The sequence below is a fragment of the Pinus tabuliformis genome, chromosome X, assembly GCF_031772625.1.
Source record: "Pinus tabuliformis cultivar Carrire ecotype Pingquan chromosome X, CPIR1, whole genome shotgun sequence".
Classification (NCBI taxonomy): Eukaryota; Viridiplantae; Streptophyta; class Pinopsida; order Pinales; family Pinaceae; genus Pinus; species Pinus tabuliformis.
Genome location: NC_142308.1, coordinates 1,238,421,271 through 1,238,444,588, shown reverse-complemented (window position 1 = coordinate 1,238,444,588; position 23,318 = coordinate 1,238,421,271). Strand labels below are relative to the sequence as shown.

General features: G+C 41.8%; 1 protein-coding gene across 3 annotated transcripts in view; it reads left to right on the top strand.

Annotated features, from left to right (window-relative positions):
- LOC149144442 (uncharacterized) overlaps nucleotides 1–23,318 on the top strand; it is a 347,041-nt gene that overhangs the window by 234,716 nt on the left and 89,007 nt on the right. For all 3 annotated transcript variants that reach the window (XM_089449167.1, XM_089449168.1, XM_089449165.1), the window contains 3 exons: nucleotides 9,555–9,611; nucleotides 9,765–10,019; nucleotides 10,137–10,199. In XM_089449167.1, the coding sequence (XP_089305293.1) occupies nucleotides 9,555–9,611; nucleotides 9,765–10,019; nucleotides 10,137–10,199 (375 nt within the window). The remainder of the gene's footprint in view (nucleotides 1–9,554; nucleotides 9,612–9,764; nucleotides 10,020–10,136; nucleotides 10,200–23,318) is intronic.

Below are 23,318 nucleotides of genomic sequence, written 5' to 3'. Positions count from 1 at the left end.
TTATGAGGGGATTAAAACATTTCTTAACCCTCAAGACACTTATATCATGACTTTTACAGCTTTACATCCAAAGGGGGGAAAACCCATTTGACATAGACCCTCATAAACCACCCAGTTCTGCGACACAACTATAATCTAGCAGATTAACACACTAGGATTCTCCTAAGATTCTAATGACAAAATCCATTTCGGCTTTGGGGTTAGGCTGAAGGAAAACTCTGCCAATCATGGATCGGTGAGACGAAAAACCTCTCGGAACGTAGATTATCACTAGAAAGTTAGGTCCACCTAGGCAATTTACATACATGACTCATATCTGCTAAGATTATTTAGAATTTACACATGCAGACTGGGTTTACAACATAATATGATGAAGTCGACGATGACTGTTGAATGGCACGAACATGTCGATCAAGCACTATCCCTTTTTGCGAAGAAAAGGGGGTGTACTGCTGTGGCCAGTTGACCCGTAGTGGTCAACAGTGCTCATAGAAAATGAAATCACGGACTACATTCTAGGCAAAGTTGCAGAGCCAGAGAAGGATAAGAATCAAGAATGGGCCAAGTACACTAAAGGAGAAGTTAGGGCTCAAAGGATTCCCACTGAACCCATCAAAGATCATCTTATTCCCTTTGTTGCAAATTTGGGAACATCTAAAGCAATTTATGACAAATTGGTGAAAATATATTCAGTCAATACCATAGGTCATAAAATATCTCTAAGGAATAGACTTTACAAAACAAGGTTATCAAGGGATGAAGACTTGGCATCATATCTTATAAAGGTCTCACAGTTGAAGGATCAACTACAAGGGCTTGGAGAAGTGGTTTCTAATTCTGAATTAACTAGTATACTCAATGCTTTACCTTCCGAATGGAATATTTTTGTGGCAAGCATCTATTCAAGAAAGGACACTCCAAATTTCGATGAGTAGTGGTCTTTGTGTATTCTATAAGAGACAAGATTGAAAGCCAAAGATAACACTAAACCCAATGAAAAGTCTCAAGCTTTTCTTGCTAGATCAAAGAAGAAGAATGGAAAGTTTGTAAGGTTTGAACCTCATCGAAAGAACAACAATAAAACATCAATCAACCACATCGAAGACAAGATATGTCCAAAGTACAATGCTTTGGATGTTATTAGTTTTTTTAGCATCGGATGTGTTCTAGCCACGAAATTTGGTGGAGAGACTAGAATGCATGAGATCTTCAAAACCCAGAAATCGTTTCTGGAAATTCCACCTAGAGATGACTTAATTAGATTATTAACCTATTTTTTAATGTTTCCTAAGTCTAAACTTAGGAAAACTAGTTAATTAATCATAATTAATTAAGTCAAGGTGAGAATAGTCTAGAAACTCACACGGATTGACTTCAAGATGATCCTAGCCCTTGATTAAGTTTTAATCTTGGTCGTTGGTGCTCCAACAAAGGATTATAAGAAGAAGTTGATGGGCACTTGGAGAAGACACTTCAACAATTCGATTTCCTTGGCAAATCGATTTCCAAAGAGCAATAGCAATTGCCGGAGAGCCTGAGATCGAAGCAGAGTCAGTGGGGGGCAGAGGCAGTGATCTGGAGGAAGTTTTCCAGATCCGCAGAGGCAGTAGCAAGTGACAGTAGTGATCCATGCAGAAGTAGCACAAAGACTACGCAGTAGCTGGAGCAGAGCAGTTCGAACTAGCTGGGGAGGAAGTCAATTCAGCTTCCAGAGGCAGGAAAAGTCTTCCAAAGGGCCAAAGAATCACTTCCAGCAGCAGAGACAGGCTAGACAGCTTGCTCAAAGGTAGATTCGAGCCACACGTGTGAGAGGCAGCGCAAGGACTACGTAGAGGGCCTATGTGGGGGTTTGGACGGCCAATTTTTCTAAAGGAGCCAGTGCTGGGATTGCTTTTGGGGGTGAGAGAATTTTCTCTCTAATTATTTCTGTTAGATACTCGCTAATTGGATTGTCGGTTGGGCATCCATAGTTTGTACTTAGATTTCACTGTTGCATAATAATAAAACCCTCAGTTGCTGCATCGGTTTTCCCAAGTTGGGTTTTTCCGAGAACATTTGTCCAAAAATAACGGTGTCATATTTTTTGTGTGTGTGCTAGATTTTCTCAGTTTCCAGTTCTATTTTCTTCTGTAGTATTTGTGTGTGAAAATCACAGTGTGAATTATTTGGTATTTGTCGTAGCAAACTGCAAATAAATTATTAAATAAATTAACAATTAGGAAAATAATTTCTAGTTGTTGTGATAGATTGACAATTTCACATGGTATCAGAGCCTGAGTGATCAGCCGGGAAGCTCGGAAGTGGAGAAGGGAATTTCGTTGTTCAATGGGAACAACAGGCTGAAATTCCTAGAGGCTACGCAATTCACTGATAGGCAAGCCGAATTGTTGGGGAAAAAATTGATTTTCAGTTGTAGGTTGGCAGAAAAGTCGAGTTGCCCAAGATACTGATTCCAGCAGTTAGAGGGAACAGCGGCAACTTGTATTTTCGCTAGGCAGATTCCTTGGATGTAGAGGGTTTTGTAGCAACAGAATCAGTGTCAGGTGGAAGAGAAATTGCACACACAGAGGGAGATTTCTCTCAGAGGGTTTCTAGCCAAGAAATATGATTTTCCCAGTCGCAGATTGGCAGTAGCAGCTAGCAGATCTGCACATTCCAGGAGGGAGTGCGAGTAGCAGAGCAACAACCAAGAAGAGGAAGAGGGAGTTTCCAGATCAGATCCAGATATGGCCACAACAGGGATAAGGATAGGTTGGATGGAGCTTCCAACTACGTCATCTAGAAGGCTAGGATGTTCTTCCTTCTAGATGAATACGGCCTGAAATCTTACATAGATAATTGGGTGGCGGTTCTCCAGGATGCGAATCAGCTCAAAGAATACAAAAGGAGATGGCAAGGGCGAAGCGGTTGATCTTGGATGGAATTCAAGATCGTATAGTCTTACATGTGGCAGACAAAGGAATTACCTAGGAAATGTGGGTAGCTCTCTCTACACTATATCAGGGTACTTCAGAGCAGAGGAAGATGTTCCTGGAAGAAAAGTTGAGATGCATTAGGATGCAAAAGGGGGAAGGCATAGATCCCTTCCTCACCAAGATTCAGGAGGTCTGAGATCAGCTTGTAGTTGTAGGGGTAGTGCCTCAACCATTAGAGCTAGTACGGTTGGCACTAAACAGTGTCTCAAAGGATTTGCAAGTCTTCATCCAAAGTATATTGGGTTGAGACACGCTACCTAGATGGGACAAGATGTGAGCCGATTTGCAGTAGGAGGAAATGAGGTGAGCTTTGCTTAAGAGCTCCATCAGTGGCAGCAATATCAGCAGATCAAAGGTTGTGAAGGAAGAGGAGAATGTGGCCCTAGCATCGAAGGGTCCCAGTCAAGGGCAAGGGGAATAGAAGAAGAAGAAGAAGTTCCTATCAAAGGTCAAGTGCTTCAGGTATGGTGAGCTCAGTCACTACAGCACGTAGTGTCCTCAGAGGAAGAAGGAAAAGCAGGACCAGTAGGTAGCATCCGCGAAAATATACAAGCTTTCCTCTAGGCTAGAGGAAGAGTTTGCTATGTTTGCAGATATACCTCCAGGAGTGAGGTGTGGTGATTTGGTGTTGTAGCCTCAGAGAGCTGCAGAGAGTAGACAGGGTCTTTGAGGATTCCACCTCATTGATCATTACCTGGCTACAATGGGCCCACAGTATTCAACAGTGGGATGGATCAGTGGCAGTTGATGTAGTCAGTACTAAAGTGACAGTTGCAGACTAGTAGCAGTCGGCGCTAAGGAGCGCAGTGTAATGTTGACAGCAGAGCAGGTGGCTCAGTGCAAAGTTAGCAGAAGCGTAGATTTTTCAGTGACATGCAGAGGCTAGTAGCAATCAAGACTCAGGAGACAAATACATCGTACTAAACACAGATGATTCAGTATTTCAGATGCTTCTTAGTTGCAGTAGTTGCAGTTGCAACAGCAACAGATGAGAGAGAGTTGCAGTGCAAATGCAGAGTTGGCAGCAGTATAGTAGTGTTAGCAGTAGCACAGATGCAGCATCATAGTTGCGCAATAGTTGGTGGGAAGCAGTAGCCAGATATCAGCAGCGTGACAGGAGATGACACAGAGACAAAGTGTTGTGACAACGTGTGCAACACTAGAATATAGTCCTCGCTAAGAGGGAGTGTTAGTTTTGTGGCATCGGATGTGTTCTAGCCACAAAATTTGGTGGAGAGACTAGAATGCATGAGATCTCCAAAACCTAGAAATCGTTTCTGGAAATTCCACCTAGAGATGACTTAATTAGATTATTAACCTATTTTTTAATGTTTCCTAAGTCTAAACTTAGGAAAACTGATTAATTAATCAGAATTAATTAAGTCAAGGTGAAAATAGTCTAGAAACTCACATGGATCAACTTCAAGATGATCCTAACCCTTGATTAAGTTTTAATCTTGGTCGTTGGTGCTCCAAAAGAGGATTATAAGAAGAAGTCGATGGGCACTTGGAGAAGACACTTCAGCAGTTCAATTTCCTTGGCAGATCGATTTCCAGAGAGCAGCAGTTGTTGCCGGAGAGCCAGAGATCAAAGTAGAATCAGTGAGGGGCAGAGACAGTGACCCGGAGGAAGTTTTTCAAATCTCAAGAGGCAACAACAAATGACAGAAGTGATCCACGGAAAAGCAGCGCAGAGACTGAGCAGTAGCTAGAGCAAAGTAGTTTGAATTAGCTAGGGAGGAAGTCGATTCAGCTTCCAGAGGCCAAGAAAGTCTTCCAAAGGGCCGTAGAATCACTTCTAGCAGCAAAGACAGGCTAGACAGCTTGCTCAGAGGCAGATTTGAGCCACATGTGTGAGAGGCAATGTAGAGACTGCACAGAGGGCCTACGCTGGGGTTTGGACAGCCAGTTTTTCTTAAGGAGCCAATGTCGGGATTGCTTGTGGGGTGAGAGAATTTTATCTCTAATTATTTCTGTCTGATACTTGCTGATTGGATTGTTAGTTGGGCATCCATAGATCGTACTCAGATTTCACAATTGCATAATAATAAAACCCTCAGTTGCTGCACCGGTTTTCCCAAGTTGGGTTTTTCCAAGGACATTTGTCTAAATATAACGGTGTCATTTTTTATGTTTGTGCTAGATTTTCTCAGTTTCCAGCGCTATTTTCTTCCGCAACATTTGCATGTGAAAATCACAGTGTGAATTATTTGGTATTTGTCGTAACAAACTGCAAATAAATTGTTAAGTAAATTAACAATTAGGAAAATAATTTCCAATTGCTGTGATAGATTGAAAATTTCACAGATGCAATGAATATGGACATTTTAAGAGAGATTGTCCCAAGGATTATAAAAAAAGGAAGAACAATAGGAGGAAGGAAAGGAGTGGAGCTCACATAGTTGAAGAAAATGAAGAACCTGAAAAGAAGTTGAAGAATGAAGATCCTAAGGATCTTTATTATTGAAGAACTCCACCTCTACTAGGTTTACTAGCAACTTGTTTTCTTTTGTTAGTAGATGGCAGTTAGAGTAGCATATGTAGTTACATTTGAATAAGTCTTTGTTTTTACGAATTATGGCATCATGGAAAGAAGCATATAGCATTGGAAGGATTAGAGTTTGTACATTCAGTTGCATCTTATTGGAAGCAGTCATCTAGCGGGGCAAGAATAGAAGGATTTGGACCATCTAGCACTTCACAGTTCATACAACTACTCTTTGGCATCATGTTGTTATAGAAACAATCTTCTAGCAAGACAGGATCACAAGGATCCATAATAGTAACAAAATTATGAGAAGGTTCTTCACTATGTGGAAGAATCATTGTAACATGGCAAAAGTATATTCTACTAGAAGATTATGGAAGCAAGCATCAAAGAAGCTTGCAAGTATGAAGATAGTCAAGTTGCAGCAAGAAGGTATAATTGAAGCATTTCTCATCTTAAGAAAGGAGTCTCATCTTCAAGGAAAGAAGCAACTCGTTCAGAAGGAAGTCAACTAGATGGCTATATGAAAGGAAGAGGTATGCATATCTTTAGAAAAGAGCTCTTCATTAGAAAGTAGAATTCATGTCTTTAGAAATATTGTAGGAAGAGCTGGTTGCAGAAATGTGCTTGGAAGCATGAGCATGGTATGTCTTGGTTAAGATTGGATAAGACAGAACTCTTCCATTTGGTTACTCGATACATAGAAGTATGATAGATGAGCATGGTATTGATCAACATTTGATATGGTCTCTTGAAAAACATAAGAAAAGATAGCAATGATAACTTCATAGGGAGTTGTGAAGACCTTAATGGATACATATTGAACCTTGTTGATTGGTTTGTTCCATGAACACATTGATTGGTAGATGAAGAGCATGAAGAAGGATTCTAGTATAAAGATAGACCATGCAAAGGGATGTTGATCTCAGAGGGAGCTAGTTGCAGAATTTGACACCTTGACAAGCAGTTATCATGAATTGTTAACTCTAATATTGATAATTTGTTTAAGATATTATTTGGCTACCTGAAAGAACATGTTGCAAAAGTACAGACTAGAAGAATAACAATTGAAATAATATGATGTATCTACAGTTGTTTGATTTAACTCAATTCAAAGAGCACATGGATTGAGTGGACAACACTATGCCTTAGAAGAATATGTGGCAGAAATGTGAACACCATAAAAGGAGAAAAGGTAGCACGTCACGAGATAGCATGTTGGTCATGTTGGATTTGATGAAAAAATTCACTTTCCTAGATAAACAAAGGGAGCTATGATTAGCTCCACATTGATTGGTTTGACAAGACATTTTGATGACAGAGATACTATAAATGATGGTTGATGGAAAGTGATATAAAAGGATTGATGGCAAGAACCATGTCACGAAGATAGATTGAGAAGGATTTTGGCTCCATAACATCCGGAAGGTCGAAGCTCGGGAATAATATGATGATACGAGATAGGAGCTCTACAGCTACAACTAGATCTCCATGGAAGAATAAGTAGTTGACGATTGAGACAAGCTAAGGATTGTGATGATGTCTCCCTGATTGAGAGGGAGTGAGGGATTTCCTCCTTGTTTGAAAAAGGAGTAAGAATTATCTCCCTGATTGAAGAGGGAATGATGTGAGACATCGTATTCTCCATGTGTCATGCACTAGGCCAGGACTAACATTCGTAAGTCTAGTGAAGACACTGGTAGGGAAAATGGAGGATTGGATAAGCATCTAGGACTGGTACACCTTGAGGATTTGGAATCCAAGATAGGTAGTAGTCCCCATGGACCGATTCTCTTTGGGGATTTGACAGGGTATCCAAGATGAGAGTGGTCGAAGAGGACTGATATTATTTGAGGATTGGGAATCCAAGATAAGAATAGGCTTGGAAGGACATACCTGGTGAACTTTCAGATGGGGTATGTGCCTTGAATAGGCTGTGGTGTTGGTGTCCAAATGTATGCTTCCTAGTATTGTGCTTTAATCTAGTGGAAAATTAGAGCTTGTCAAAGTCAAGGCCTTGCTATATTTCAATTTGACAATGTTGGTTATGATGTTGGCTTATCAATCCGACTCTTCTTATGAGAATATTTCAATTTGAGAGTGTCCTTGTACCGGTTATGTAATTATGAATACCTCCCTAGTTAAGAGGGAGTGTTGGAAAATGTAACTAGGTTCGGTCTTCATAATTGTCATTGTATATGTGTCATTATATATTTCTTGTAAAAGCAAAAGAAGAAAAGGAATTATTATTTTTCAAGCATGGATTTCATGTTCAAGTCAAATTTTTATTTAGGTCAAACATGTTCTTCATACTTCTAGGGTTTATTGAGTCAAAAGAATATTTGTCATAAGTCAAATTATTGTACTTGAGTCAAGTCCTAATTGGACTTTTGAAAGAAAATGGAAAAAGAATTTTATTTGAGTCAAAAATGTCAATTTTGTCCCCACAAGACCAAGTCAGCCTTGGAAGGGACCCATTTGACCTCCTAGATGTGTATAAATAGAGGACAGTTTGACCTCATTTGGAGACAAACAAGAAAGTTCAATTCTTCTGCCAAGAAATGAGAGAAATACCAGCAAAGAAGTCTAGAAGAAGAGCAAAGGTCTGAGGAAGTCAAAAGAGAGAGAGCAAAGGTCTAAAGATTGTTTTTATGCCCTAAATCTCACATGTGCAAAGTTGCAAGGAAATTGCGGGGGGCAAAGTTGGAGACCTATTGCAGGGGGGCAAAAATCTGTTGTAGGAGCCGAAAAACAGAGATTTGACCAGATTTGGAAGGCTTTGAATTGAGTTGATTTTTACTTGTTGGAAGAGCTTGGGAGGGTTGACTTGGGTCTTGTGGGAGGTATTGATCTTGGTGTTCGGGTCTTGGATTTCTCACTTTGATCTGATTCTATAAGAGGAGATAATTTCACTGGGTTTCCCCTTGTGGGGTTTTGCCTTTGGAGCCTATATCTTGTGTTCATTGTCTTTTTGTGATCTTCATGATTTATGGTTTTGGTAATTGTTTGATGAAAAGAACATAAAAAAGTAATAAGAAGGAAACATATCTTCACAAGCAATTATCAAGTAAAGAGAAATCACCGTAATTGCTGCCCTATTGATTTCTCAACAATTAACCCATTTCGCTAAGTTAGACTTAGGAAAATAATTAAAAATAGCTAATAAATCTAATGAAGACATTTTCACTTAGAAACTTTTTTGGGGTATTGGAGATAATTAATCCATTTGTGTTCCTAGCCTCATAGACACCACTTGAGACTATAATACCTTTCTGAGCTACAAAAACTAACATCCCCAACTACAAAAAAGTCGGATGATTCCCTCTAAGCAAGGTGGAATTTATGAAACTCAGTGAATATGTATTTTGAGCATGTATAGACATATATTAAATTTATATTATACCTATTCTGTACTTGGTACACTTTTGTACTTTATCCTTATCCCTAACCTTATTACTCATCCGCTTGATTGTATATTATTGGAGAATTGGTTGACTTGTTCTCTCTCCCAACAATTTTTTGTACTCTATATTAGTTAATGCACATGAGTGTTCAAGATGTGTATAGTTCTGGCATTCTTCTTTGCTTGTGCTTGCACACTTGTCCTCTTGTGTTTTACTTGTATGTAAGTCTCTTTCCGTTGCTGGTAATGTGCTCATATCAAGTTGATGGGACTTGGTGAACATTTATTAAATTGCACTTTATCTATTTGTATCTTAATACACTTTTGTACTGTATTCGTACCCTTATCCCTTTATCCTTATCCATATCCTTTTAACTCACCCACTATGTCACGTTTTATTGGAGACTCGGTCAATTTTGATCACTTTTCCCACACTTTTGTACTCTATATAATCAATATAAATTTGTACGACATGTGTGTACAGTTCTGGCAATCATCTTCTGCTTGCATACCTGTCCTCTTATGTTCACTTGTATGTGATTATCTCTCCGTTGCATTTTATGCTCATATCAAATATCTACTACATAATATCCTTATCAAATTTCTTTTTTAGATGCTTTCTTTTCCGCACATGTGTGTTACTAATTTTTAGTCTAATAAAGCCAAATGATGTTGCTTATATATTCAGGTGGAATCTTTACTCACAGAAATTTGTGAGACTTCTATTGCAGAATTTGAACTTAAGGTATGCTCATGGAAATGTCAGGTTCTAAGTTTCATTGTTAAAATGTCCAGCAATTTCTTGACCCTTAAAAAAATGAATATTTTCCATGTATCTGATGATTGTTGCTGAATAGTAATCAACTTTGTGTTGGTCGGGGGCTTATTCATGGAACAGGTGAAAGGATTCAAATTATATGTCAAGAGGGATGGGAGCAAATTAAAGGATTCAGTACCACCTCCAGCAGACTACCCTCCTGTGAACACAAGTGGAAAAACTGAATTTGTGAAGTCAGGTATGCCATTGACTCCAGCTGACTCTGATCCAAATAATCCAAAAGCTTCTGCTTTATCATTATACAAAAAACCAACCATGCAGAAACTATTGGATAGTGCTGACGATGAAGGCCTACATTTTGTCACTTCCCCCAAGGTAAAAATTTAATGGCTTTTCATTCACGTCTTACATTCAGTTTTAGAATTAGCATCCTTGCAATACAAATAGCTGCTTCTTTCTTATCCTGACAATTTTGATGGTTTGCACTTGTAGGTTGGTCATTTTAGGAAAGCACGTAATACAAAGGGAAAATGGGGACGTCCAATGTGTGAAGAGGTAAGACTGTGGATCTGGACCATTGACTCTCTGGAGTCTGAATACATTGTTCTCTTTCTCATCCCTCGGGGATTTCTTTGTCATTCCTCTGCTCAACTGAAGAGAAAAACATGTCAGATGTATTTGATGCCAATATTTATACATTTATTTGCTAGTTAATTAATATAATATGGCTGGGTTTTGTAATCTGACATTTGATTATCAATAATCCAGTGATTGCATCTCTGTATTTCAAGTGCGCAGAACCTGTTTTGCTTTGCCCAGTTTTAAATGCTGGATATGAATGGATCTGATTGTATTCTTAATAGGAATTGGAGGTACATCATGTATCTTTGTAATGAACTAAGTGGCTATCACATGCCATATATATACACATATATTGATTGATTGAATGCAAAGGATGATGATTGTACAGTCCATATCATCACTCACACACACACACATATGACTATAGCATAAAGTTATAACCTTATGAAGAGACATAATTATATTCTTTGTATAACATTTATACTTGTGACGTTCATTACAAGTCACCCTTCCAGAAATGCTTCTTTCTCAAAGCATTCAAAAATGGATGTTGTATGATCTTGGATCTTTGATGATGACGAATATAGGACACTTCTTTTGTAGAACAAGATAATCTTCCAATCTTCTTTATTTTGGAAAAATGGTGGAAGTGGTAAAAGAGGATCAGAACCATGGAGATAGTAATTTCGTCTATTTGACAAGAACTTGATGAAGTGATGTTGTAAAATCATGGTAATTGTGTTCAAAGCATTTAACCATTTGCCTCCAACTGTGATTTCAACATCCATTTGTTGAAATTTGGTACCGGAGGACAGGTGGTTCCCCAAGGCTTTGATCTTTGGCCTAGGGAAAAGTGTCCAAAAGAATTTAATTTTTCTCCTAAAGTTACTTTATAATTTTTATAAAGTCAAATCTAATTGAAAAGTGACTTTAAGTGATAAAGTTACTAAAGTCTAATTTTTAAAGTGATTTTAATAAAGTCAATGTAAAATTAGAAAGGAAAAGTGACTTTGGTCATAAATGACTAAGTGGGTCTTTATTAAAGTGGGGTGAATTAAAAAATAGAAAGTGAGATTTAAATGAGCATTTAATCTTAGCCCTAGATCTCAATCTATTTCAGCCATTGGATTTAAGGATTCCCCAAAAGTCACTTAGGGTTAAATTAAAGGAGGAAAAGGTCATTAATTCTTTCATGAGCAGATTGAGAGGAGAGCAAGAGAGCAAGGGAGATTTCTGGACAGTGAGGAGAAGGAGACAGCATCTTGGCACACATTCCAAGGCAGCGTTTCAGCAAGTCCGTACAGCTGAGTTAGCACACAGTGAAAGGCAGATTTTGGGCACGATTTTCTAGAAAGGTCGTACAGCAGTTTTGGTTCAGATTCCAAGGAGGTCGTACAGCAAGTTAGCACAAAAATCGAGGAGCAGAAAATCTGAAGTTTGTTGGCACATTTTTCAAGGGAGGCCATACAGCAAGTGGCTGTACCTTGGCACGCTTTTCTAGGCAGAAATCCGTATAGTTGTACTGCTGTTTTTCTGCACAGAAATCAAGGAAAACCATACAGCATCATTTATGGCAGCTTGCACGCTTTTCTAGGCAGTTCGTACAGCAACATTTAAGGATGAAAGTTGGGCACAAAAGTCGAGGAGGCCGTACAACATTTATTGTTGTTCTGTTTTGCTGTTTACAAGTCTTTTCCAGTTGGCTATGTGGCACGGAAAACGAGATAAGTTGTAAAAGTTTGCTTTCTGATTTTTTGTTGAATATTTCTATCACTGTAAAAAGCATTTTCCAAAAATAAGAAGGAGCTTTCGAACTGGTTTTCCCCAAGAGTTGTAGGGGGTTTTTCCAAGGTCACCTTGACCAAAAATCACTATGTTTAAATGTGTTGAATCGCTGTTTGTATGTGCTGATATTTATTTCTGCATTTTCCAGCATTCTGTCATATTTCCAGAATTTGTGTTTTCAGCAAAATTTATTTTCCAATTATTGAATGTATGGATATGGGAAAGGGCATTTAACTATTTTGGAGAAATAAGGTGAAACTGAAAACCGGGGTGGGAAATGAGAAATTTCTACACCATTAACAAGGTAGAATACATGAATGTTTCAAGAAAATAGCCATGCATTGAAAGATTCACTTTATGGTGTTTACTAGGGCATGAGAGTTGAGAACCACTAGCAAAACCATTGTTCAAATTTGACTTGACGGCACACGAAGAGATTTAAATGATGAGCCAAGGAAATGTCAATGAAATTACTGGTATTGGCAAAAGTTGAACAGAACGGAGTCCAGACAAGTACTAATAATTGACTCTTTAATTTTCCCTTGGAGATTCTGAGTATTTTGACTTGTGTTTGTATTAACAATTGCAAGGGACAAGTTTGTCAGTTGCTTTTCAAAACTTTGATATTTCCATTGTTAGACTGATTGAGACTATAGTGAATATGTTGCTTATCTTGATTTCCATTATGCTTTTGCCTCATGCTCCCTGTTGAATTTTCCACAGCATATTAGAATCTGATTTGGGACTTAGAATCTCTTACACAAACTCACTCAAATGCCACAACAAACTTCTTTGCACAGTGAAATAAACACACATTAGTGAATCAACTAGTGCACATGACCATTTTTAACCTTTTAAACCCTTATTTGTTATATTACAAACTAGAATACAACAGTCTTAAGGCTCCCGTATAAGGGATCATGGCCCTTACTTACAGCCCTGATACAAGGACACAACTAGGGTTTGGTGTCAGTCACTTTGACCACCAATCTACCCTGAACAAGACACACTTGACCTACTTGTTGATGTGGTTCCCCGCAATCCTTTCAGTTTGCATGCCCTGAACCACTGTTGATAATATCGGCGATATTCGAAAATATCGCGATATTTTCGGCAAAACGATATATCGCCGAGAAAATATCGCGATATTTTCTGTTTTGATAATATCGCGATATTTTCAAAATATCGGCAAATATCGGAAAATATCGGCAAAATATCGCAATATTTTGAAAATATCGGCAAAATATCGGCTATATTTAAAAATCTGGAAAAAATATTTTTTATGCTTGCCGATATTTGCCGATATTTTCGCCGATATTGCCGATAAGATATTTTCTGGACCCTCACCGATATTTTCCCGATACCGATATTATCAACACTGCCCTGAACACATCTGGTGGGTCCTCTTGCCTTCCCATCTGGTGATCACTACAACTACATCTTAGCTTCCTAGCCTGCCATTATCAGTGACCATAACTCCTTTTGTGTCACTGAACTTTGGCTAAAGAAGCTGCCCACTAGAAGTCCTCCTGCTCCATTAGGATGACTGCTCATTGGGTCTTCAGGATCTGCCCTCTTTCACTGAAGTCTTCCCATCTGCAACTCCTGAACTAGGCTCCATAATTTGCCTCCCAATAGTCCATGGCTCCTTTCATGATCCTGTACTTGAGGTCTTCATCCTGCACTGCATCACTACTTCCTGCACTACGAAAATCCACTGTTCACAATTCCATTTGTGAACAGTGCTCCCATCTTCTAGATCTACCGGTACCCACTTGTCATTCTTCTTGTCGCTTCAGAAGTCTAATCCTAGGGCTACCAAAATGGCCCTAACTTTGTGACAAATCAACTGCTCTTGTCACTCTCCTTAGGGCTTTCAGATCTGCCCATCTTCAGTCAAAATCTTGACTAATCTAGGGCTGCATATATCTGCCCTTTGTTCTGCAATTTGACTCCCCAAATTGCACAGATCTAGGCACCAATGATGTTGCTTTTCCAAACCCTGAAACAGACCTCAAATCAGCACTTCCTCTACTTTTCTTCAAGGTTTCATTCATTCTTCAGCCCTCTTTCCTACTGTGCATAACCCTCTAGGTCTGCAGACCCTTCTCCAAGTCCTCTAGGGATCACAACCCACTGTTAATGCACAAATCTAGACATTTAGGGACAGATCTAAATTGCAGACCTTGCATAGAAGAAACATCCCTAAGCTAGGGCATTCGAACTTTATCCAAATACTTTGGACAATCCTCCATCTCTGCAAGAATTCTCCCACTATTTTGGCAATCCATCAACCTTACAAGCCATGCCACATGGACCCAAACCCTTCCACACATACACAGGTCTACGACCTTCAAAACAGGGCTAGTAGCAAGGGTTTCTAGGCTGCACAAGCCTCTTCTCTTTTCATGCCGAGGAGGTATAATCTGACCGCATTGCCTCTTCTCCACTTCTTAGGACCTGCGGCCCTTTCTCCACAAGTCTGTCCATTGTCATAGAGGTCTCGTCCTCTCTCTCTCCTCACAGTGAAGCCATTACATGGTTGCAACCCTCTTCCTTCTTCCACCAGCGGGCAGCACAGGCATATGGACCATCTCTATGACAGATTTGAACCCTCTTGTGACCCTCTTCAACAATCAATGAGGTCATCTAGGGCCTTTTGGCCTCCCAAACCATGTTGCAGCTCCTCAAATCAGTGAGAAAACCCTTATCTCTTTGGCTGCCAAAACCCTCAAGAAGTTTCACAAACTCACTAAGTATGGTACCCTTCCTTCTCTACGGATTCTTGAGTTCCTTCCTTCAAATGTCTCGCACTAGGATAGGCCTTCTTTAGCAACCCTATTCGGCCCTCTAGCTCGGTGTTCTTAGGGCTACATCTCGACCTCCCTCCTTGATCAAACGAGCTCCCTCTCACTTGATACCTCTAGCCTCCCATTAGACCTCTTTAAACAGTCCTTCGTAAGCCTCTTAGGAACGATCTCCACTAGCTCATACTGCTTTCACTATGCACACTCTAATCCATTGGCCCTTCAAACCTGCTCTGATACCATGTTGAGTTTTCCATGGCATATGAGAATCTGGTTTGGGTCTTATAATCTTTGACACAAACTCACTCAAATGCCACAACAAACTACTTTGCACATCGGAATAAACACACAATCAATGAATCAACTAGTGCACATGACCATTTTTAACCTTTTAAACCCTTCTTCATTATATTACAAACTAGAATACAACAGTCTTAGGGCCCTCGTACCAGGGATCATGGCCCTTACATATAGCCCTGATACAAGGACACAACTAGGGTTTGGTATCAATCGCTTTGACCACCAATCTACCCTGAACAGGACAGTTGACCTACTTGTTGATGTGGTGCCCCGCAGCCCTTTCAGACCATGTGCCCTTAACACATCTGGCGGGTCCTCTTGCCTTCCCATTTGCTAATCATTGCAACTACATCTTAGCTGCCCAGCCTACCACTATCAATGACCACATCTCCTTTTGTGTCACTGAACTTTGGCTCAACAAGCTGCCCACTAGAAGTCCTCCTACTCCATTAGGATGATTGCTCATTGGGTCTTCTGGATCTACCCTCTCTCACTGAAGTCTACCCATCTGCAACTCTTGAACTGGGCTCCTTAATTTGCCTCCCAATAGTCCATGGCTCCTTTCATGATCCTGTACTCGAGGTCTTCATCTTGAACTACATCCTGCACTACGAAAAGCCATTGTTCACAATTCCATTTGTGAATAGTGCTCCAATCTTCTAGAGCTGCCCACTTAGCATTCTTCTTGTCACTTCAGAAGTATGATCCTAGTGCTACCAAAACTGCCCTAACTCTATGACAAATCAACTGCTCTTGTCACTCTCCTTAGGGCTTTTAGATCTCCCATCTTCAGTCATAATCTTGACTGATCTAGGGCTCCATATATCCGCACTTTGTTCTGCAATTTGACTCCTCAAATTGCACAGATCTAGGCACCAATCATGTTGTTGTTCCAAACCCTGAAACAGGCCTCAAATCAGCACTTCATCTTCTTTTCTTCAAGGTTGCCTTCATTCTTCAGTCCTCTATCCTAATGTGCATAACCCTCTAGGTTTGCGACCCTTTCTCCAAGTCCCTTAGGGATCACCACCCACTGTTAATGCACAGATCTAAATCACAAAGCTTGCATAGAAGAAACAGTCCTAAGCTAGGGCATCTGATCTCTATCCAAATACTTTGGACAATCCTCCATCTCTGCAAGAAATCTCCCAATTATTTGGCAATCCATCAACCTTACCAGCCATGCCACATGAACCCAAACCCTTCCACACATACACAGGTGTACGACCTCCAAAACAGGGCTAGTAGCAAAGGTTTTGAGGCTGCACAGGCCTCTCCTCTTTTCATGCAGAGGAGGTATAATTTGATCGCATTTTTCTTTGGATTTAGGCCTCTTCTCCACTTCTCAGGACCTACGAACCTTTCTCCACAAGTTTGTCCATTGCCACAAAGATCTCGACCTCTCTTCTCCTCACAGTGAAGCCATTACAGGGTCGCGGCCCTTTTCCTTCCACCAGCGAGCAACGCAGGCATACAGACCATCTCTATGATAGATTTGAACCCTCTTGCGGCTTGTTGACCACTAGAGTGGCACCTGAAGATTTTTTGAAGACTCCATGCCCATGGATGTACCAAAGGTTGTTTTTTCCATCAGAGATCATCATATCACCAGAGTTTTTCAACTCTACTTCTTCTCATCATTTCCTGTTGTACTCAAATTCCACAATCCCTATAGGGACAATGTAAAAGTGATACTAGTATGAGTGTCGAATTTCCACGACCTTGGGTCTAGGTTAGAGTCTTAAAATCACTGACACTACCAAACCAAGAATCTCAACCATAAACTACTTTGCACAGTGGAAATATAAAGCAGTAAATCACATATGCACAATATACACACTTTTCAACAAAATTGTACAATATTGTACAATCACCAATCTTCGTTATATTAAACCAAATTTGAATAATACAACAGTCTATGGTATATAAGATACAATGACAAACTTTGTTGCAACTTTGATGTCATATCTTGTCCTTTCGTTCCTTCACTTCCGTACTGCTCACTAGTTGCCCCTTAGTCCATCAAAGGACAATACATTGAGACTCCGGGAGGGCTGCCACCTATCACTGTTGCAAGTCGCTTCTGCTACAATGAACACGGGCTCATCAAACTTCTCTTTGTGTAGGCCTAATTCCCGAGATCCAATCTGCCTTCTAGTATCCTCTTTTTTCCATCAAAGAGCTACTTATAAGGCTGTAAACTTCACCCAATCACGCACTAACAACATCCTTCTTGTCTGCTACTCTAGGGCTACTTTGGGTAGCCAACACACTACCCTCCAATCAGATCAAAGGCACCCAATCACGTCACTATCAATTCTTCTCCTAGGAAGACTCTTCACCTCCTCTGAAGATCCTCCACACGACACCAATAGGTTGCAATATCGAACTGATCCAAATCCAATCATAAACTATGACCCAACACATCAACCCTCTGTTCCAAGTCTGCCATCCTCACACTGCCCTTGATTGTCACTGGTTAGGGCATACTTTGCAGGCTACAACAAACACTAACCGACCCCTGAACAACCCTCAAACAACCTTCATTAACTACGGCATACCCTTGGAATAACCCTCCTTTACCATGTTGTTGTTATAGGCTTGAACCAGCATTGAAACCCTCTTTCGCACACCCTGCTATGGTGTTATGGCCTTCGGCCTAGCACACAGCAAGTCTGTAGCTAATCAGCCAGCAATGTAGGTAGTTTTGTCCCCAAGTGTTGCTCCAAAACAGACTTGCGAGGAGGCTTCTTCAACTCGGCCTAGCCTCTAGCACCCTCGGCCTTCACTACAGAAATTTTAGACCCAAAGACAGTCCTCCACTTTGTTGTTCTCCCTCCCTCTTTGTTGCGGCTAGGGCTCAGAAGCATCCTCCTCACTGAATTCCTCTTTGATGTATATGTGTTGCACAAGATGGATGCCTAAATGACATGTCTTCACCCTCTTTTTATAGCCTAAAGAGGGGCTCCAACGAATTAGTGAAGAGACCCATCTATTGGAGTAATTTACATCAAGCCTACATGACTTGAAAACCAATAATTAATTTGTCAACTTCAAAAATTCATTTCTCCACTTCTACAACTCGGAATTTGACGATTCTCGAAGCGTTGGATTCTCCTTTCTGCCCTCTATCGTCTCATGCCATCACATGTAGAAATGTGCCTCCGGAATTGCCCCAAACACGATTGGGTGCAAAACCCCATACTTGGGTTCCAAGCCCACAAGTGACCCTTGTGGCGCTTTGCCCTCCAAACCCTGAACCTGTTGATGGTGCTGGACCCGCGAACATGTCAAGGGGATCTCCCCGGTAAGAAGTCCCATTTAGACCTCAGACTGTTTGGTGTAGAAGTCCCAGCAGTGGGTCGTAAGGTAATGCCTTGACCGTGGTGTCGCACAGAGGCAAGTAGAATAACTCTGTCAGCAGCAAGGGTGTGACTGATGCAGTGAGTCAAGGAAGGTGTATGAGAGGTTCCAACACTTCGAAAGGGGAAGGAGGTGAAGGTGAGTTCCAGGTTGAAAGGGAGCAGTCCCAACTCGGCTAGGAACACACAACACAAACGACATGCACAGCTTTCGGCGGAATAGTCCCAAGTCGACTAGGAAAACACAACACAAATGACATGCACAGCTTCCGGCGAAGCAATCCACCCAGATGCGGCAGTCACATCATACAAGGTAAGATAACACATACAACACTCATGGATCAGTCTGAGACGAGTGTGACAGTTGTTATAGCAAGGTTCAAGTGAAAGGTCTGTCTGATGTCTGGCAGAGTAGTCGACACGGACGATGACAGCATTAACAACATATGCAACACATTAACAACAAGATTCATATAATTGCATGTGAATCAGTTCATACACAAGTACGTAAGTTAAACAACACATATCATTAAAGCAATCGGAGCAGTCCAACTACAATAACAACATATGCATGAAAATGTGTTGGCTCTTATTATATAAAGAAGTGTAAGTCACAATCATACAATACATCCATGTAAACCTACTAGCCCCAACAGTGGAACGTTACAGCCACATCCGCCTGCTCCTCCAAAGAGATGTACTAGCTCCGTGCAGTGGAGAAGCCAAGGCGCGTTACAATACTGTCCAAGCCTTCTTCAAAATAGTCTTAGTAGAAGCTTGGCTGACCAAAAGCCTATACAATGAGTTATGAGGGACTATTTATAACAAAGGGTGGGGTGACCCTTGACATTCCCCTTTGTGACCATTCAACTACCCTCATGAACCTTCACCTACTCTATGACTATTACATTCACTATTGACACTTGACTTACACTTGACATGACTTCACATTACAATGCACATGTACTCATGTGAGACAACATGGCTTGAGCAAGCCTTGCAAGACATCACTAGCACTCGGTCCGTTGTGATGAGACCAACTCTTTGACATGCTTGTGATGGTGAAGGTGGTGCGTTGATGCCAAGCTTGGTCGTCCGTGATGGTGTGCATGAACCTCATGGTGAACTCTTGATGAAGCGAACTCTTGCCTCCGTCGCAACTGGTGCATTGGTTCGGCCCCTTCATCCAACTCGTTTTCTAACATGTGCATGGTCTTCTTGGGTACGGTTGAAATGGCAACACACTGATGCATAGTGTTCGCGCTGATCTTCAAGTGTGTGCTGGTGGTCATGCACATCAACTTGCCGAAGTACATGTTCAGCGCCAGTTGGACTTGCTTCTTGTCTTCGTCTTGGTGAGTGTGTTGAATGGGTTGGGTTGCATGCGTGCGCACAATGACATGCATGTTGTTGAATCCCTTGGATGTGATCAACAACACTACTCACCATGTCTGCTCCGTGTTAGCTTCTAGGATGGATCTTTAACTTGTACGGGCGCAGTTTCATCCGTGAGTGCATGTTGCGCCCACTGTTGTTCCTGATCCTGCTACAACTCATTCGTCTATCTGTGCAGCTTCATGTTCTTCCTTGAGTTGTTGCTTCGGCACATGCAACTCCCTCTTCGTTCCATTCTCTGTATCCGTGCGACCTTCATGTCGCTCTGTCACCTCATAGCCTGAGTCTCCAAAGTTGCTCATTATCAGTGGATCCGCTTGATCTTGCAACTTTGTTCTGCCTCTGTGTTGGCCACAACCTTCCTCCTGCATTCGCTACATTCGGTATGTTGCCTTCAGCTGATGTTCATGATGTTGCTTGTTATGATGTTGTTGCTTGATGTCCTTGTCTACGAACAGCTTGATGTCTTCGTGAGTAAGCAAGCTCATAGACACTTGATCGACTGCATCCCCAAGTGTGCTCTGAACGATGTCTTCATCTCTGCTCTCCTGGAAACCATTGTACCTGTACTGCTGAGAGGCAGATGAACACCTGCAATACCTGGAGACATGGCAACACTCATAGCAAGCAATCTGTCAGTCGAAAACCAAAATGAACATGAGAACTGACTTGCAACATACTTGGGTGAATGATCATGAGGTTGTACAATTTCGGCCGGGAGGTCGGGAGACCGACTTCACAAGGCACAGTCCGAGCTGCTGAGAGACTGACTGACTACTGGAACTGTGCAATGCACAGTCCAGTCTGGCTGCTAACTGCTGGGATTGCGCATTGCGCAATTCCAACTGGGAAGGATTGCTGGCCCAAGGACAGATTTGCGCAATTTCTTGGGCCAAGCAACCACTGTCCTCCAGAAATGCGCAAAACAGTCCTGGAGACCAGTGTTGGGCAAGAATGCGCAAATTTGGAGAGGAAGGTGAGACTTCCTTTCCCAAATTGCGCAATGCAGCCTTGGTGAAAGCAGAGCCCAGGCCAAGGTTGGCCCGACTCGCCGACGGGCAACTAAAAGCAATTCAATGAATGCATGGCGACATGAAGTGATAGCAAAAGTGATTAACAGTGCATGCAAAACATGAATGAAAGATTCAGCAAGAAGATCAACATGCATGTGGGTGAGGCAGTTCGTCGGTTGGGCGAACGTCTGTGCAAAATAGTTTCATGCATGCAACAGCAGTGAGATAGCAACGAAAACTAAAACAGAGCTAGGACAAGCTAGTATACATGTAAACGACAGCAAGCGTACAAAGAAATTAAGCAAATAGTACTCCCACAAGCGAAAACACAAAAAACGACAGAAATGCAGCACAAGGCATGGGAAGCGAGCTTCCCCAAAACAAATGAGTTGAATGTGCCGACTGCTCCTAGATGTGATGTGGGATGTCAGAGCTACAAGGTTGATGTGAGGAATGAGCTCTGCAATGTCCAGTTGATGAGTTTTGATAACATCGAGGTTGTGATGCGCATGCCACAAATCTAGGGGAAGCGACACTTGGTGGGAGGTTTTTGAAATGATCCTTTCATGTAACCTCTAACTGCTAAACATAGATCCCTGAAATAAGGGATGCCTTTGCATGCTGCCTTGGGAGAAACAGCCCATGCATGCAAGTCAGTTTTGCTCGGTCCCGGAGGGAACCGGTCAACTCAGTTGCACATGCAAGAGACTGCTCGACTGCTGGAGAAAAATGCGCATTTCTGGCTGGGAGCTGGGCTGGTTCCCCAGGAGATTTGCGCAATTTCTGGGCAGAGCAGCTGACTGTTGCCCAGATTTGTGCAAATTTTGGGCTGAACAACCTGCTGCTGGGAAAATTTGCGCAAATCCTGCTGGGAGGGTTGGCTACCAGATTGCGCAATCCTGGAGCCCAGCAGGCTGTGAGAGAGGATTGCGCAATTTTTGGAGGGAAGGTTGGTTGCCCTCCAGAAATGCGCAATTTTCAAGGGGAAGTTGCTCAGCCTACAATTGGACCAAGTCCAGGTGAGCAGCCTGTGAAGGGAAAAAATCAAACTGTGATCGACAAGTTGCCTTTGAGCAAGAAAGACACTGAAGCTTGAGGAATTGACGAAGCAAGGCAAGCTGTTGTAAAGGTTGGTAGGGAGGCTCCAAAATAGGGTAAGGAAAAATTTTAGAGGGTGGTTGAAGCCGCTACAACAGAACCTTAGGGCTTGGAGTACCTCCCAAGCTACACAAATCAACACTCCCTCTTAGTGAGGGAGGTACTTCCAAGACTAGGAAGTAACTCGTCATCGTCATCACTGCTTGCAACACTTGCCCAACTCTTGGCGCTCACAATCGCAGCAATCCCTGTAGGTGAACTACGCCCTTCTCGAAAGTGTCGTTGTCACTGCTGGAAGCACCCTACTTCTTCTTCTTATCCTGTAACATCTTCCACTCTCTCCATGATTCCTTCTTGGCAGTTGTAGGAGCACCTTGCTCCCCACTGGCCACGCGCTCTTCTTGGACTTCAGCGTCTCCCTCTAAATCTGCAAGCTCCCTCAAGAACTAGACTCCCTCTGCGTCTCTAGAACCTGACCTTCTCAGGAAGGTGTACCTTCTTCTCAGGAACCTATACCTGCTCCTCTAAAGCCTACACCTGCTTCTTTCCATGATCCACAAGCTTACCCATCAACCTGTAGAGTCCATGCTCTCTAACTCTGAGTACAATCACATCGGACTTAGAGCCTCTAGGCCTGAGTCTTGTCTTCCCATCTTGGAACAAGACCTCAAACCCTTTCCACTCAATCATCAAGACGGAAATCACACTATAACTGAGTCCTAGTACAAACAGTACATCCTAGACCCGCATCATACGTCCTGTCTCCATCCTGAATGGCACAACTCCTGATCCTCAGATCTCTAGCTGACTCTTGTTGCCAAACACCATGTGCAAATTTGAGTCCCATTCAGCGAAATTCTCAAAAACCTCTTGTGACCCTGTCATATGCTTTGTCGCACCACTGTCCATGTACCATCCATCCTCATTGACAGTACCCTACAAGAAATGATAAATCATAGCAAATCCTCCTCTTCCAATCTCCTAGAGAGATCATCTATCTCAGCTGAAGTGGCAACACCGACGGCCTACTTTCCTTTCCTCTTCTCATCATCTCCCTTCTTCTTCATCGGACATCTCGATGAATAATGACCCATCTTGCCACAGTTGAAACACTTGACTTTACTCAAGTCCTTCTTTTGCTTACCCTTCATTTGCGATGCAAGTGCCATGTCATCATCTAAAGCCTTCTTCTTCGGATGAAGATCCTCGTCTTGCAACTCTTCCTGAATGAAGTCATCCCACAGCCTATCCCAGTCTGGCAGCTTCTCCCTGGCAACGATCCCTTTGATGAAGGGCTTCCAATCCTCGGTGAACCCTTTCAAGGCAATCCTT